The 18,255-nt window shown below is 44.4% G+C and overlaps 1 protein-coding gene across 2 annotated transcripts in view; it reads right to left on the reverse strand.

The window, feature by feature from the left end:
* Positions 1-1,940: 1,940 nt before the first annotated feature.
* The window catches only part of PLEKHD1 (pleckstrin homology and coiled-coil domain containing D1), a 38,506-nt gene continuing 22,191 nt past the window's right edge, over positions 1,941-18,255 (reverse strand). For both annotated transcript variants that reach the window (XM_032690988.1, XM_032690989.1), the window contains 9 exons: positions 16,901-16,992; positions 14,022-14,074; positions 11,683-11,777; positions 10,691-10,784; positions 9,241-9,419; positions 8,380-8,512; positions 6,456-6,600; positions 4,335-4,484; positions 1,941-3,748 (listed from right to left, as the gene is read on the reverse strand). In XM_032690988.1, the coding sequence (XP_032546879.1) occupies positions 3,588-3,748; positions 4,335-4,484; positions 6,456-6,600; positions 8,380-8,512; positions 9,241-9,419; positions 10,691-10,784; positions 11,683-11,777; positions 14,022-14,074; positions 16,901-16,992 (1,102 nt within the window). In that variant the 3' untranslated portion in view covers positions 1,941-3,587. The remainder of the gene's footprint in view (positions 3,749-4,334; positions 4,485-6,455; positions 6,601-8,379; positions 8,513-9,240; positions 9,420-10,690; positions 10,785-11,682; positions 11,778-14,021; positions 14,075-16,900; positions 16,993-18,255) is intronic.

Raw genomic sequence — 18,255 nt, forward strand, 5'->3', positions numbered from 1 at the left:
AGATCTGCCAACACTGGGAAAAAACCCCAAACAACCAAAACCATGCATTTTGGTTCAAGCCCTACAGCGTATCCTGCAAGGAGCAGAAAGGACTCAGCGACCTGACTGAGTACTCAGTCAGATCTTTCTGCATTTTGGCTACGGAGCTAAGCCTGCGGTAAGAAAGAAATGTTACTTAATATAGTAAAAGGAATGTTATCTCAGGGCACAAAGAGACACTGCAGGTTGTTCAACAAACCACACGTTGTAGCCAAGCTCATGGTGACCTGTCACCCCAATGGTCCGCCTCAGACCCAACTCTCAGGTGAGTTAACTACAGCAGTTCCTCTGGCTTGATCATTTCTCCCATTGGAGGCCATGATCAGACTAGGTGGGTAAAAAATTGTACACAGACTAGGTGAAAAACTGCAGAATTGTTCTTGTGCCAAGTGCACCAGATAGAAGATGCTAGAAATAATACACCCTTCACAGGCACACCAGGGGAGAACCAAGAGTACTAATCGTCCAGGCAAGCCCCAGCCTTGGTCAAGACTTTCAAAGCATGACCACTTTCCTGGGAGCAAACTTCTCCTTACTGAACTCAACATGAGCCATCTTCTGTCCCTCTAGTAACCACCAGAAGTGACTGTGCTGAAGAGCATTCAAAACAGACTGTTTCTACGGAAAACTATCATCTTATTTCCATAGAGATATTGCAATATTACACTAAGTCCTAAGCAGAAAGCCTGCCTACTATCTGGAGCTAAAAAAAAAAAAAAGCCGTGCTCTGTAGCCCGTGTCACTTATGTGCCATGCACAGCAATGCATAACGCACCAGCAACCATTTATCCTTTACTATTGACTTCTGACCCCGAGGGCAATTTCCGCTTCTTATCCACTTTCTCTGCTTTAGAAGCAGCACAGATGGGGGGCAATAGGGCTGTGGTTGCCTTCCTTTCTCTGCCATTTACTTCTGTGCAAGAGTAAAGCCTTGGGGCAGTGGGCACCAGGGGAGCTGCCAAAGCCCTGGCCTTCGCAAGGAATCCCTCTACCTCATTAGAGACTGAAAGAGCCTGTGTGTCTTACAAGGAGGATGAAATTAACCCTTAAATTGGTTAGTTAAACTTTAATGGGAACCACTCTTCACACTGTGAAAAGTAGGCAAGACAATGCAGAGAAGAATCAGAAGGCTTCACATTTGGCAGTGTCCACAAATTTTAAGGTGTCTCTGAAAGGGACAACAGGGAAGACAGAAGAGAATTTCCCAGATGTTAGCCAGAAGGTGGAGGTGGTGGAAAAATGGCCACAATCTAGCTGTTCTGCAACTTCAGAAGTGAAATCTTAGAGGTGCAAACCATCCTATATTTTCTCCTATCCTCAGACACGAGAAAACAATTTAGACAACTCTCTCAGTGGAGGGAGTTCTCATCTCATTCCCAGGTTTCCCAGGAGGAGAAAGCAATCTAACCTAGAATTACTAGTGGAAGTTGTTTGAACAGACGTGGGTTGCTCCCTAAGCCATCCTCCTGTTACTGCATTGTATTAAAAATACACGGATAACATTGAAATCAATAATTTCTGTGTCCTTTTAACCAGAATAAGGAGAGAGTAACTTAATTAAGATGCTATGGTGCATAGACCCACCTCCATGTTGACCCTGGTAGTAGATTCCAGTGCAGCAAAGAATGACCGATGGCAAGCACCTCATCACAGGTGGCTTAGAGCATGCCTTGTTGGTTACACAGAGAGATGGCTGGTGCTTTAACTTTTTACACATTTAAAAGTGGCAGTGGGTAGCAAAGGTGAAAGCTTTTCACATGCACCACGTAACACAAAAACTCAGTGAAGCAGAGGAATTGCACGGGCAGTAAATAAGTGTGTCAGAATTTATTTGAACTCCTGCAGAGACAATTTAACATCATTTCAGTGACAGTGTATCAAGAACACACAGGAATTCATTCTAGTGTCAGCATAACTTTTATTTATTTATTGCTGTCAATATGCACAGTTAAGGAAGACCTGATGTGGCTACCTCCTGCGTACAATCCTTCTGTAAAGTCTGATATTGTGGCTTTGATGGTAATAGAACAAAGGTCCTGCATTCCAACCCACAAGATGATTTTCCTAACTGCCTGAATTACAGATACATTCCCCGGCTGTCCTTTATTCCGTCCCTACCAGCATCATATAATATAGATATTGTAACTGGAAAATAGCTAGAGATGATGTGAGAACAGCATAAAGGGGAAAACCAGCTCTGTATTGTTTTCTCACAGCCCTTCAGCCTTGTAGGAGCCAGAATTCATTTGTGGCTTTCTAGCATGCAAGCACAAGTGGAAACAACACAGAAGGATCAGCTATGCTAAGGAAGGTTGGAAATTCTCTTCTCCTACCACATCACCTATCAATCATCACAAAAATGTCAGCCTTCAGTGCTGGATCTTCTGATTCTTTAAAACCTCCCATTGCCTGGCAGAAGGATACTGGACAGTGACTGACTGAAAGGGAAAGTACAGGCTGTGCTTTCAATGCTTTTCCTCTGGTCACACCAGAGTGACTCCATTCAGGAGCATGACACCCTCACAGTATACTCCTCCACCCAGCATCAACCCTTCTCCTCTGGTGACTTTCCACACCTCTACAGCCCTATATTGCTGCTGACAATGTTTAATTCTTGAAGTGGTAGTGGGTTTTGTTGCTGGACAGTCCTCACTTTCCTGCCCTCCAACTTGTTTTACAGAGGTGTTGATGAAACCATCAGGACTGAGTCAAGGGCTTCTCTACACTAATGCTGCCTATAGATAACATCTGCAGCACATATCTGTTCCAACACAGCTAGATGTCCCTGTGCAAAAAATATGCAAAGGTGGCCCCAGAATGTTCTGCTCACAGTCAACACAACGCAACCCTCCCTCCAGTTTGCATTCATGCCACTGAGTTACCTATAAGCTCTTCTCTGTACATGATCCTCCTTGGAGCCAAATCCACAGCATCCTCAGGTTGTCTTCACCTTGTGTTGCTGCTGTTTGCTTGAAATGCTGTAGCATCAAGACAAGAAGTTGCCCTGTGTTTGATATTTTTGCCTGTGCTTGGGACGCTGGGACTGGTGCAGTTTTCAGCCTGTGCCCCACAGAAGTGCTGATTGACTGGGGGTATGGAGCGAGCCCTTTCCTAGAGGGGATCAGGCAGAAAGGGGTAAGCTGTGTCCAGCTGGGGAGGTTACACTAGCTGGAACATAGGCTGATAAAGGGCTTTCTCAGAAGCACTTGTGTTTGGCAGACAGACTAGATAGGAAAGGAAAGAAGAGGCCTTTCTTAACCTATGGTCTGTGGTTCATTTTAACACTGACTGTGGCATCTTGGCAAAACACGCCTTAATGTAAGCAGCTGAAGCAAACAGATCTGGAGTGATCAGTAGAGAAGGCCTACCAGGCTACAAGGAGAATTCAAATGAAAGCAAAGCCACTAACTGAGGGGATTGCCTACACACAACTTTACCCCACTTTCCCCACCAAAGGGCAAATCTCCCTTCTGACCCTAGTGCCCAAGGGCGTAACTTTTGCGGAGCTGAATGGCAAGTTGAGCTCAGAAGCCTCCTCCCAAGAAGAGTCACTTTTTGTCCCCTGAAGCAGAATCCTTTTGTGACCTCATGATTTGATAGATAGTTTTCCTGAAGCGCTGGTCCCGGCTCAGTCTTTTGGCTGCTTCTTTCAGCTCTTCGATGTTTTCAGCTTCTGCATGCGAGAAGATGAAGGACTGGGACTGCTTCACTGAAACAAGAACAGCACAGAAAGGTCAGCACTCTCCATCAGGACACAAACTGAAGATAAAGCTTCACTAGAGCACACAAGCCATGTGATCACCTGGCAGGGGATGAGCTAACCATTTTGCTCCAACAGCTTTACCTTACTGTGTTCAGAGGAGGAAAATGCTGGCAGCATGGAAACACACTTTTCTTTACAGCTGACTCTGATTTGAGGTGTTACACAGAACCTAATCTAACCTTGCAAGTAGCCACTCTGAGCACCAGATCGGATTCGACAATATCCAGGTGTTCCTTCCAACTTAACTTAGTCTGTGATTAAGCATTCCAATGAAGTCATATTTAAGCATTTTTTTGGGGGCCCAGAACCATCACAGCAGTTAGCTTTCAACATACATAAAGAAACAGGCAACAAGTACACAGGCTCAGTGCCTCCCCTCTGGGAAAGGAAGCTCCAAGTAGCACTGTAGCTCCATTCTACTACTAAGGAATACAAAATACGAATGATCTTTGGAGATTTTACTGTTCTGTCAGCCCCATCTGCATGTATCTGCTCTTGCAGAATACAGATTAAAAAGCTGCCTGATACCTACTGTCATTCCATGAAGTACTGGTTCTCCGGCAGCGGAAGCGGCAGCTCTTTATGCGACGAGTGGCAGCCTTGTGGATGTACACGGAGTTCTTCATGATCACAGGCATCTTGGCCTCCAGCTCGGCATTGCGGATGCACTCTTCAAAGAACTCTGAGAAAAAGACACCACTGTAAGAGTGATGGGACAGACACTCCAAGCAATGAACCAGTCACAAGGGACTGCACTTGTTAATGGGCTGAGCCAGATAATGATTATCTTCACAAACAACAATCTATGAAGCTCCTGAACATCATCAAAATGAACATTTTCAGTGACAAAATCCTCTGGTTCCCAAAAAATGCATACTCAAATTTTAGAAAGAACTGCAGAACATTCCACATCAATCATTCACACAACTGCTCATGATTCAACTGCCAAAAGCCTCTGATACTGTAATAAAACTTCTCAACTCTCTTGCAACAGAGGGTATGAAGCCTCACTCATCGTACTTTCTTTGAAGGACTTCTAAAACCAGTCAAGTCTAACTGGGAAAGGGAGGTTTTGGCAACACTGGCATGGGCACACACCTCCAGGCCATACATGGCCAGGAATTTCTTAAAAGCATAGCACAGAGATATTTACATTATAGGCCCCAAGCAAAGCCCCATGTCCAAACTCTGACAATGTTATTCTGTCCTGATCTGCACACAGGCCGCTTTTCTTGGTCTATTTCCCCCCCTACGGTCTAACCAGCATCTCTTCTGCCATTCCAGTCTTGCTGTCCTTCTGCCTGTCGCTGGCCCTTTGCTGTTCAAAGGCATCATGTGCTAATGTGCCCAAACTTTTATATGAAAGGACAGAGCAGGACAGAGCAGCAGGAACCACTTGGAAGGACTGATGCAACCTGTGCTGGGACCAAAGTTAAGGAAAACATTGGTGGTCCCTCATTTTCTCTAATGCTCTGTTCATTTTTACTCTTTTGAAGAAAACATCCCCCAAAATCTAAGGTTGGAAATGTCAGGAAACATTCAGTACCAGAGGTTACTCACTTATGCCCCAAGCAGGTAGCTCAGCTCTACTTGAATGCTGAACTCAACAAACACATCCACTTTAGCTCTGTTTTCTTACCATGGCTCTGAGACAGTGGGATGAAGTTCAGAATCATTTTGGTTTTCCTCAGTTTAGAAATCTTATGTAGAAACTACTGAATAATATTTATTTTATTTAAATATATAAAAAGTATAAATATGTGAATAGATATAAAACTATTAATACATGTATTTATTTTTTTCTTATTATTCTTTTTATTCTTTCTATGTAAACTGTGCTCAGAATGCCACAGGACTTTTTGACTTTTCTGTATTGGCCCAGTACATCCACCCTTCACTGAAATGAAGCCTTAACTGTACAAATACAGCATCTTCACAACCTTTTCCCCCTGAACTATACTTCAGGATGGAAAATAAGCAAGACTTCATACAACTGAAGCTGCCAATGTCAGTTCCCAGACCCAACTCAAGCCAAATGCTAGGGAAATGCCCCTCCAAAATACCCAAAAATCTCCAACCCAAATAAACACAAAAAGGGCATGGAAATAAGGTTAACTTCTGAGGACATAAGTCTTACACCTGACCTGTGGACTGCAGCTGTCTCAGCACAGCAGTGCTGATGCTGTAATTCAGGTCCAAGTAAGGATCCAAACTTCACCTGCTGGGTCACCTACCAGCACGTTGGTACAGCAACCACGGTCCTCCTTAAACTAATGTTGTTGTAACCAAGGCTGAGAAAATAATGTCTTGAGGGGAATTAGAAGACTTTATAACTCAGACCTAGTCAGTCTTTATAGCTCTACCACAGCTTCCCTTTGACATTTTGGAAAGCATTTGATCATCTCTACCTTTAGGTTTGTCTTGCACCCAACAAAGAAGGCTGGGATAATTTCACTCTTCTTTGAGGGCAAAATACCAAGTGCCCACATAGCACATTATGGCTCCTCAAATGGGAGGTGTGGTGGAGGTACAAGGAGTTGGAAGAGCACATTATGTGCACTGAGGATCTTCTTTGTGTGTCTGGAAAGATGGGTAGAAATATTTTCTCTCTCAGACTTTGCTCATCAGGAGAAAGGATGGATGACTGACTTACTTCTCAAGTTACTGACATCTGCTTTCATCTTTTCCTCTTTCTCCTTGTTGCAATGCAGAGAATTTAAGCCTTGCTCCAAGCTCTGCAATGCTTCCTCAGCTTCTCTCAGTCTCTTCTCCAGATCCATGCGTACCTTCACCTCAGCCTGAGGAAGAGAAAAAGAATTGCTGGAAACTGGCTTGTGTCTCAATAATCATCCTGGTAACCCACAAGGTCTGTGAGGGACTCACCATGGGTGAAAACAAAAAGACAACAGTGATGAAAATCCTTAGAAATATTGTAAGACAACATAAAAGTTGTTTCTCATGTCTTCAGTCAGACTATTTTAGTATTTCTCCTTTACTCTGACTTTCATTTTCTGCAGTTTTCCTCCCATTGTATAAACCATGTGGAATCAGAGATGGTATTTCAACACATGAATTTGTGCTAATGCAAATATTTACAGATGAGCAGGAAAGGGAGGACATAACTCCAGCTGAGATGGACTTGAGATAGAGGCAGTCAGTTCCCACAAAGGGATGTACAGTATACTGAGTTTCAGGAACAAAACACAAGGAAATTTAGAACTAAAGTAGTAGCTTAGCAAATCAGAATGACTAATACAGCTTAGGTCAACTTAGCTTCCGTTTGGCCAAGTGGAAGGTTACAGGTTAAAAAAAAAATATTGGAAGCGCAGGAAAAAGAAGAACTGGGTTTTTTTTGGACAAAATATTTGTATAAGCAGGTTGAGTGTCAAACAGCCAACAATAAACATAACCTTTATATTATTTAGATTTAAATAAAATATCATATATTAATCTATGCAAAGGTAATTGGACAAAGTATCCTCTGTTACAAAGGAGGGCTGGTACCTCAGCTGCATTCCTCTGCTTTTCAACTCAAGTTCTTGCAGAGGTTACTGAAGATTTACACATCTTAAGATTGGTTTTCTGAGCACAAGTGAGGAGGGAAGATATCTGCTCAGTTCTGCAATGTCCATGTTAACATTTCTTTAAAATAATCTTTATTCTTTTTCGTGTCTACTTTACTCTTTTACTTTTTTCTTCCCTTCATCTTTAGATGATGATTTCATAGTAGCAAACTAAAAGACTTGGACTAAACAGTTTAATCAGGCTTCAGAATGAGAAAATAAATAGTAGTGCTACATAGATATAACATGGCAACTTCATGTGTTATGATGGTGTCATAGAGTGTTTTGGATTGGAAGAGACCTTAAAGATCATCTAGTTTCAACTCCTCTGCTGTGGACAGTGACAGCTTTCACTAGACCACACTGCTCAAAGCCCCATACAACCTGGTCCTGAACATTTCCAGGGATGGGGCATCCACAACTTCTCTGGGCAACCTGTTCCAGTGCCTCACCACCCTCACAGTAAAAAATTTCTTCCTAATATCTAATCTAAACCTCTCCTCTTTCAGTTTTAAGCAAATTCCTCTTGTCCTATCACTACATATCCTTGTAAAAATTCCCTCTCCAGCTCTCTTGTAGTCTCTTTTAGGTACTGGAAGGTGCTGTAAGGTTTCCTCCTCAGAGCCTTCTCTTATCCAGCCTAAACAACCCAAGGTCTCTCAGCTTGTCTTCACAGAAGAGGTGCTCCAGTCCTCTGATGATCTTTGTGATCCTCCTCTGGACTCATTGCAACACGTCCATGTCCTTCCTGTGCTGAGGACCCCAGAACTGGATGCAGTACTCCAGGTGGGGTCTCACAAGGGCAGAGTAGAGGGGCAGAATCTACTGGTCTTGATGCTTTTGATGCAGCCCAGGATACGGTTGGCAATATGAAGCACAGCAAATGAAGATTTGTGATCACAACATGAAAACGAAATAAAACAAAGAGTTTGGCTTGATGGGGGATGAACTGAGAAGGAAAATGAGAGCACTTTAGGCCCAGGGACAGCAATATACAACATTTGCAGGGAATACCTTGAGGTCTCTCTCTGCCTGCTGTTTCTCTGCAGTCAGCTCCGACAGTGAGTTCTGCAGTGCTTGCGACTGGGAAGAGTAAAACTCCCGCTCCTCCTCCAGTGCTCGGGACCGCTCCTCATTCTCCTTCATCCTGATGCATGGCACAGCAAAGAAAGATGACCATTCCCACCCCAGCACAACTGACAGGAAGGAAAGAGGCTCAGTATTGTGATTGGGCATGCTTAACTATCTGGCTGTCCTGAGCAAAGAGGTGCTAACAGGAGCACTGTCTGTGCTTCACTCCAATAGTACAGGCATTGCTGGAGAAAGCCAGGTGGACAGTTCTTGAACGGAACACTCTCAACCCCCAGATGAGGCCCAGAAGCACCAAACACTTTTTAGGGACAGGCCATGAACACCTTCACGTGCCCAAATCCTGGTTTGAAAGGAGAAGGCCCAACCGGGAGCAAGAAGTTCAGCAGCCCTGCCTTGTTCTGTCTCCTTTGAAGTGTTTGTACCCTAAACTCCTGCCATGGGAACCAGACAATCTTCCAGACTTGTCTTGTGTTGGCAACGAAAAAGCAAGTCAGCAGACAGTCACGTCATTTGGCACCCCTAAGCCTGAGCAGGGCAGAAGTGCCCTCTTCCCTTTACCACACCCAAGAATGGAAATTATACAGGATCTTGGCTCTCTGCAGGTCTCAGGATAAACAGGGAAACTGTTTTGAAGTGATATCATTTTAAGCCTGCAAATATTTAGCCACAACCCCGTGCCTCCCACCTGCAAGGGGCAAAACTACCTCTTTTCACACCACCCTCCTCACACTGGATCATATCTTGTTCCTGATACCACCTCAAGAACCCCTGCCCCCACTTCACCTCTTCTCTGCCAGGAGTTTCTCCTGCAGAAGTTGCTGCATCTTCTCTTCAATCTGTCGCAGGCTGCAGTGCAGTCCCCAGATGGGGTTTTGCTCTTTGCTGGGGCTGGTTGGAGGTGGGACCTGGCTCTCATTTTCTTCCAGCATCTCCAGCATTTGCTGCTTTTCCAGGGAGAGCTCCTTGAAGAAGGACAGAGATTGTGAATATCAGCTAAGTCTAATGTTTCTGCTCCTGTTCCTGCCTGGCTCTTCCCTATTGAGTCCCTCAACCCTTACATGCCTCCTTCAGGTTAAAAACATGAATAACAAAATTAGGTTTTCATTTCGTACCTGCCTCATGAGGAGCAAGCCTCCACCACAGCCTTTGCTATGAAGGGGGAGAGAACCTGCAGGCTCCTTTGATGTGATATGCCAGTAAGGACACAATTCAGGGACTAGAGCCTTGTGATTCCCTAGTGCATCACAGATGCAGCCCGCTTCCCTGCCTTCCCTGCTTGGCTTGCTCCTCAGTGGGAACTGGAGACATCCCCTCTGTGGTACTTCTAACTGCAGGGCAATAAGACACATCATGCTGTTTGCCTGTGAAATGTTTGGTTCAGTGTGCAACTAGAGCATGAACAGTCCTTCACTAGATTTCCAGTTCTTTTTTCATTCCCATAACTTCAGGCAAGGAGAAGAGCTCAAAGGAACAGATTTTTGGACAAACTTGCAGCATCTGACACAAACATTAAGAATGACCTTGAGGCTTCCAAAGGCTGGCTGTATGAAAATCTCACAAACAATGTGCATTTAGAAAAGACATTTTCCACAAATCCACCAGAGCGATACCAAGTAAGGAAAGATTTTAATACATCAATATTCCTTTTCCTATATTCCCATGTGGTACAGGATTCCTTGGGAACACCATGCTCTCTTCTGTGAACAAGGAATGCCTTTCTCCCACTCCAATTTCCACCACAACTTAGGGAGTTGCAGTTTAAAAAAAAAAAGTGCATGACTTACAGCCATGTTGGCTGGAAAGGACCCTCCAGCAGGCTCAAGTCCAACCTCCTGTTCAGAGCTGGTCTGCCAGCACAGCAGGATATGGTCAGATGTGGCTTTCTACAGTCCAGTTGTGAAAACCTTCCACGATGAAGCTTCCTCAGGCTCTCCCACTGCCTGCCTATCCATCTGGTGAAAATTCTCTCCCTAGTGTTCAACCTGAGCTTCCCAAACTGCAACTTTTGGTTTTCCTGATATCATCACATCACCTGCTATGACTGAGAAAATTTTGCTTCTGCTGGGCTCTGTATCACTTCTCATCCTTTTCCGTGGGGGATTTTGGCATTCATACCAGCTACCAAACGAACCTGTTCATCTGTACAGGACTTAACTTTGGCGCTAGCAGATATTAGATTCATTCCATAGCACACTAAAATGCTGTCACTCAGAGGTGAGAAGTGGTCACTCACCTCCAGGGTGTTCTGTAAGGACTGCGTCAGGCTTCGCAACTCTTTCTTTTCTTCCTCCACTCCTTTAAGGGAGCGGGCTGTGAGCTCTAGCTCCCTAAAGAAGCAAAAAGGGGGAACAGCTATTGCAGTGGAACACTAGCCCCACAGACCACGCTCAGACTGCGCAGGCTGTGGATCTCTTGGTGAAGGCAGTCCTGGAGAGTCAGGAGCTTGCCAAGAAGCATCACATCCTGCCTTGAACACACTATGGGCATTCAGGAACTTTACTGTGCCTCCTCATCATCAAACCAAACCGAACTGTCTCTAGCAAGGACAGGGCCATGGTTGCAACTGGAAGAGTTCAAACAGGGCAGTCATATTTAAGCAGAGGTAGGTCTATGAAAACAAAAATGGTTTGCAAAATCACACTGAGATGTTATTTAGGGAGAGAAAAGAAAAACAAAAAAAAAGAGGGCAATGGCTAAACAGCCCTTTCAACACTCAGGGCAAAGCATTTTGATCCTTCCCTTTCTAAATACATTCTCCACTTACATTTTGCATAGTGTAATTCTTAAAATAACAAAACAATTCTTGGTGAGGCAACATCATCATCCACCCATTGTCATTTAGCTAATGGTGGAAAACCAGATCCATATGTCTGGACCCCACAGGGCTGGTCAGCCAATCAAAGTAATTGCCTCTTTGAAATCCTCTCTAGCACCTCCACTGCCATGCTTCCCCAACCAATCTGAAAGCCCTTTGAAAATAAATTGCTGGAACCCTGAATGCAAAATGAAACTAAGCTGTATTCTATTGTTCACACAAGCAATAGCAAATGCAGGTAAACAGCCCACAACCATTTCTGTTTTGGTCAATGTAGCATCTATTCTCCTTCCTACGCACACAAAAATAGATGGATTTTACAAACTGTTTTGATTCACCACCACAGTGGCACTTTTGTCTGGTGTGGGAGTTGGTGTCCTTTTCCTGCCCTGCACAGCCTGCTGCCTTACCGTCTGATCTCTTCCTGCTCCAGCCGCAGCTCCCGCACCACCTCTTCAAACTGCTGCTTCTCTGCTTCCAGCATCTGGTTCAGACGCTCGAGTTCCTGGACCAAAAGAGAAGACAGGAATGTACTCTGCCTACATGGTTAGGCAAGGCTTCCCTGTTAACAGTGCCTGGGACTTTAAACCCGGCATTTAACCCGAGCTATGTAGAGCCACAAGGTGTCTGATCACACCACGCTTTTGTCCAGGAGCAATTAGAAGGGATTTGAAGTAAGTTGAGGATTTTCAGACATCCATAAGCCCCAACCAGGTTACCAAGCACGCGAAAATCCCAGACATGCTCTCTGCACAGGTCAGCTCTGATGCATATATACAGAAGGTCCCTGGGAATGCTGGACTCCACGTGTATGTACCATTTCCAGGTACCCATGTGTTCAGGTACAGATAGTCCTGAAGGAGTGTGACAGCCCCAGAATTGCTGTGCCTGAAGTGTGATTTTTCTACTAGCTCTGCTTTGCTCTCCACCCCCACTGGGGCAGGAAAACACAAACTGTTCAGTTACAGCTTTGCAGAATTTAATCAGCCTGTCACTATATTTGTGCTGATAGAACCATGCTTAAAGAGCACCAAATACAAGTTGTCCTCAAGCAGTGAAACAGCCTCTTCCCCTAGTCTAGAGGCAGCAGTTGTACTGAGACCTACTGCAGATGGAGAAAGACAGGGACAAAATACAGTAAGGGTCCTGCTCCTGGACAGGTCCCTTTGCAGCTATAGCTGCTAAGCACAACTCCTGTTGCAGGCCCAGGCTACTCACAGAACAGCACTGACACTGAGTAAATTAATATTAAGAGTCTCGCTCCATGGTGCAGATACATGGTTCAAGCTTCCTTCCCAACATACTTCTCTGGAGCCTTCAGGCTCTCAACAGGTCAGACTGCCACAGCTCAGTGAGCTCTACATTCAGTTCTTCACAGTACCAAACTCCTTCAAACTAACCTGGCCCCATCTGCTCTTTGTGGGCAATGGAGTTACTGTGCATGGTTTTTAATAGCAGAGATTTGTTCCAGGATCTTTAGACAAGGGCATTTCCCTCCCCATGGCTGTGGGCTGTGCAGCAGGCTACTTCACCAGAAGGGGATGTCTCCCTGTAAAGGCAGCCTAAAGGAGAGTCCAAGCTATCTTTGGATTTTAGCTCTCCAAAAATGTATGCAAGAAAAATATAGGCCTGAGAAGCCAAGGTCAGCATTGCCATCTTTTCCTAAAGAGGGGCAATGGTCGTTTTGGATTAACTGGAATAGAACATGAGGCACTCTGCAAGGTTGCAACATGGTATTCTACATCCATGCAGACTTTTCTACTGTGTAATAGGACAATCCATTTGCACAGCTATCTTGCAATGACTTTATGATGGTGCTATAAAAATCAGTATAGTTTTGCTGGAAATGTGAGAATGAGCTACTCTTACTATATTAAGCAACCATAAGTTAGGAATAGTTTAGAAAACAATTCTCATCTCATCTCATGGCTGGGCTTCGCAAACGAAGATTTGGGATGGGCTCTACCCACATTTGCTACAAACGCACTGGTGACTAAAAAGGCCAATGCGAGATAGACAAGTCTGGTTGCAAAAGGCACAGCAGAAAGACTCCTTAGGTGGTATCGACAAGACACGTGTCTTGTCGGAAAACAATTATAAACTTGATAAAGCAACCTCATTTAGTGAAAGATGTCCCTGCCTGTGGCAGGGAAGCTGGAACTAGGTGATCTTTAAGGCCCCTTCCAAACCATTCTATGATTCTAAGATAAATTAAGGTATCATAGTCACCTCTTAGGGGGTGCTCTCTTGGTTTTTCTCTCGTGCAATATTTATTATTCTCCCCATCTCTGGTGTGCCCAAAAAACAAACCATGTTGCTTTTTCTGCTCCTTGTTTCTCACAACAGTATCTCTACACTGGAACCACGTCAGGTCTGTTTACTTGCTTTCTAACTGTGGAGACAAGTCTTGATTGCCAGAGTCTTCTCTGCCAAATAACAATTGTGTCATTCAATCCAGTGAATATGAATTTCATTTCATTTTCCTCCCTGGTCCTCCTGCAGATATAATCACAAGCACGCTGCATGGAAAATAACAGGGAAAGGGAGCAAGGGTACACCCCCAAGACCCATCTCATGGCACGAGTCTTATTCCTCTCTTCATCCACGGGGTCCAGAGCTTGGCTGGAGACTCTTGTGGTTCCACAAGCCCCTCTCCCTGAACCCTGACATGCCTTCAAACCAACAACTCCCAAAATCCCAGTCCTGCCACATGGAATTTAAAGGAAATTGGCTTGGGATGAACACTCACCTCTTTTTGCTCCCTTTGCAGACATAGCTCTTCTGTTTCCTCCATTAGCTTATCTGCAAGCACACAAACAAAGGCCAGAGAAAGCACAGAGAAAAGCATTTTATATCCTGGGGATATTTACAAACATAAAACACTGACTTTCTGAAGCATTCCCTATTCCTTTGTGTGCATCTGTCTGAGAGGCTCCAAAGTCTAAGATGGCACGTAATGGGATGTTCTGTAACTTCCCTCCTGCCAAATAACTGAATAAACTAAACAACCACATTGCTGTGTACTCCTTCTAAGGTTTCCTCTCAATGCTCTTAAAGAACATTAATGAACTAACCTCCGCTATCCTCTAGTTGAGTCAGGAAAATATTCTTATCTCTGTTTCACAGATGAGGAAACAAAGGCACAGAAAGGTTAAGCTGGTGCACAGGGTCACACACCAGGTACCAGCAGTCAGTTCTCCTGCAGCTCAGTGCCTCATCCCCACCTGCCTAGCACATCATCCTCTCCTTACTCCTTAGCCCTCTGGGCATCACTGCCAGCTCCCTATTGTCACCTTGGGATGTTCCAGCCAAGGCCAGAAATCAGTCTCCTAACCTAGCCACAAAAGTTTTGCTATACAGAGCAGTTCCCCTCAACATCAGCTGCTCTTGTCTACTGAAGATACACACCCACTAGAGGCCCTGCTCTGCTCCTTACCCTGCGGCCTGCCCTTGTGCTATGCCCTAACCTCAAAGGCTCTCCCTCAGGCAGCTCTTCTTCACTTACAGGAAGCCAGACAGAAACACACTCATCACAGTTAAGCCTAAGGTTTAGCTCTCAGCTCTGCCACCAAGCTACCACGTGAGCAGGGCAGATTCACTGTAGCACTTTTAGATTAAATTTTCCCCATATCAGGTGAGTGGGATGCTACTGGTTTCCCTGGTACTGGAGACTTGATGAGATTACTACCGCTGGCAGGAGTACTACTGCTAGGAGGAACGCAGATTTCACCTCCTGCCCACAGCAGGGCTCCCATTGCCAGAGAAATAGTGTTACATTACCAAAGCTCTGCTGACCACCACTGCTGCCTTTCCTTTCCACTCTTGAGCTCTTTCTCCTGGCCAGGCCCCAGTACAGATGCACTGTAATTACACAGAGGTTCTTCCACTTTTCCCCTTCTGCCCCTCCTAGGGGGCCCAAGCCCTGGACTTGATGGCCCTCTGTAAAGTCCACGTCTGAGAGTGAAACCTGGATCCTAACCAGGTGGGAGGAAGGTGGGATCCACTCAGTGTGGATTCAGGGAATTCCCCCAAGCAGTGTTTGCTTCCTCCAGAGAACCCTGACCTCCTGCCAGGAACAATGTCTGACCTCAAAGTTTTAACTAGAGGATGGACACAGATCATTGAAGGTAAGGCTAATGAGGCAGAAGCCTCAGTAGCTATATTGAAATAGACAGTTGCTGTCAAAAGAAAGTAACCAACTGTGACAATTGACCAGCTCTGAATGTTCCTGTCACGGACCAAAGAACTCAGTGAAATATATATTTTATATTCCAAATATCTCCTGTTTGCCACAGAATGTATATTCTTCTATTCCTCCATCACTTTGTCTTTTATCATACTAAAGACCTCTTCAGTCTTTTAGGCTCTTTAGTCTGCTCTGGTGGTTGCAAAACAATGTTTTGACAAAGTTTTCCTGTTTCTAATCTTCCTCCTGTTCCTGTCCCTCCAGGTCCTCCTTTCAGCACTCCCCATTATTCCTTTGTCAGACATGGAGCCGCATCTCCCTCCCTGCCTCACATACAAGCCCATCCATCAACTCACATATGTGAATGGAGCTTAGATGGCCAGAATGAACATGCCTTGATACTTGAATTATTATCACTGTTGCATGTGAGATCACCCCTGATCATCATGGATGCAAAAGTGCAAAAAGCTCTTCGAGATTCCTTCAGTACCTCGGTGATTAGGAGTAGATACTATGAGCCTCTGCTCAAGGCATCACTAACCTGAAGCACCCAAATTGCTGCCAGCTTGTTTAAAGCAGATGACTGTCCAGACAAGTCACTGGGCCCACACATGACCAGCAGCCCCCAGATCAGAAGGGCTCTTCGAATGCTCTAACATGGAGGGCATCTGGGTCAAAATGGCTACTCTCCCTTGGCTCTTGCTATGGTCAATGCAGGGAAGAGACAGCTGGACCTCCCAAGGCAGTCATAGCATCCGAGGTATTGCCATCCAGAATCTGGAAGGGGATTGGACTAGATAACCTACAGAAGTCTCTTTCCACCGACATTATTCTATGTTCATCTGGACAAACTGTTCTCTCTGCACTGTCCATGGAGACAGCACTGACAAATTAGCCACTGCCATTAGATACCTCAAGCAAGCCCATGTAAATGCTCCCACTTTCAATATGAAGAGTGTGAGGAAACACAAAGATCAAATAGAGTAAGACCAAAAAAAACCCCAGCTAGCTGAAGAAAACTCATGCACGAAAAGCTGTGATCAGCCTCAGAAGTATCAGTCCTGTGTGATTCAGGGAGACAAAGGTATTGGCTATTTGCCTGGTAAGCAGCTGAAACCAGCACATCCAAATATCTCAGGGGCAGCAAACATTTGTACAGACCAGCCATGAGACTGCAGCAGGTTGGCCAAAGCACATTCTTGTTTTCACACTCCAAACAGATGTCCAAATCCTACCTTAACCATTGCATGTTTTGACCCCCTTCAAACCTGAATTTCAGCTGCTGACTACTCAAAAGCTTCATCCAGTAACAGTCAAACCTGTAAAAACAGGTTTTATACAGTAAAAACCTGTAGCTGCTTGGCTTGACCACACTGACAACTCCAGGAAAAGCAAAATGGCTATTTTGGGGTTTATGGCTTTTGGAAGTAAGAGTTTCCTACCTAAATACTCCTGTTTCTCCTTGGCCAGCTGCAGTCCTTGGGCTTCCAGGCTCTCAATCATAGCTTCTCCCAGCTGGGCATTCTTCCATGTCCTAGGAAGAGCAGACACAAAGCAGGCAATGTAAAGGAGCTAAGGGTCCTACAGATTGAGACGGGGGTCTCAGCCTAGCAAGCCACCAAGTAATTCAAACATGCAGACTTTCATCATTCGGGACAGTGATTCTCTAAATTTTTCTCCACAAATGAATTGGAGAAATTTCCCTGACATTAAGTAACATTTTTTTCTTTTTTAAATACATGAGCTGTTTGTTAATACCTCACAACTATTCAAATGGTTTTTTTCAGTGTTTTGGAGATTCCTACACTGATCTTAAGCTTAAGGACTCTCCAGACCAATTCAGCACATCCACAGCCTCCAAATGCAACAGGATGCACCTGGAACCCTTTAAATGGATCCTGACAGACTTTAGGATCAGATTTTAGCTTTTAACTCATATAACTTCCCACTGCTAACAACATTGTCTTCTGCAACCTTTCCAATATTTTGCTGTTAGAGTCACTCTTCCCCTTCAAACATTAACCATCTATTGAATTCTTCCCACAGCCCTTCTGGTATACCAGTCTTTCTGGTATCCACCATCCACCCTGGAACCAATCAATCCCTCCTCTGCTACTTATAAGCCACTAGGACTTGGTGTCTGGCCCTACACTGTGAGTTAAGTGCCTCTTCCTGTGAAAACAAAGAAGAACCAGAGATAAAAGCCAGACTAGATGCTGGCAAGTAAGGAATGTTAAAGGAAGCAGGCATATTCAAAGAGCATCTTGTGTTATTTTAGGACCATTGGCCAGAGGATCTTAAGGTCACTTAAACACTTTATGAAGCTAAGCTACAAGAAAGGCCTATGGAGCAGATGCCCATCATTGACTGAGTTGATTGGCAGGATAGGCTTAAACACAGATATTAAATACCATGGACAAGGACACACAAATCAGAAACAGAACCAACAATGGAGCTTGCTGCTCACTTCTGTTGGTGTTTCATTAGAAAAAAAAATATCAACACACAAAAAATGCATAACATTAAAACATACATAAAATTGTTCCTAATCTATTTATATAGATGTACATACAGGAACAGTAGTTGCTGCCCAGAAATTCTAGTGTCTTTGTTAAATCCTGAGGGAGCTTATTAATATTAAATATCTGTAAGCCTTCCTGTACCAAGCCTCTTTGTAAACCATTTGAAATTGTAGCTTTTTGGAAACCATTAGGTTGGCAACCTTTTATATAACAATTTCAAGGCAACTTGTACTTCGTCTCTTACAAAAAACAGACAAATAAATTAAACATGTGCC

Source organism: Chiroxiphia lanceolata, chromosome 6, assembly GCF_009829145.1.
Source record: "Chiroxiphia lanceolata isolate bChiLan1 chromosome 6, bChiLan1.pri, whole genome shotgun sequence".
NCBI classification, from domain to species: Eukaryota; Metazoa; Chordata; class Aves; order Passeriformes; family Pipridae; genus Chiroxiphia; species Chiroxiphia lanceolata.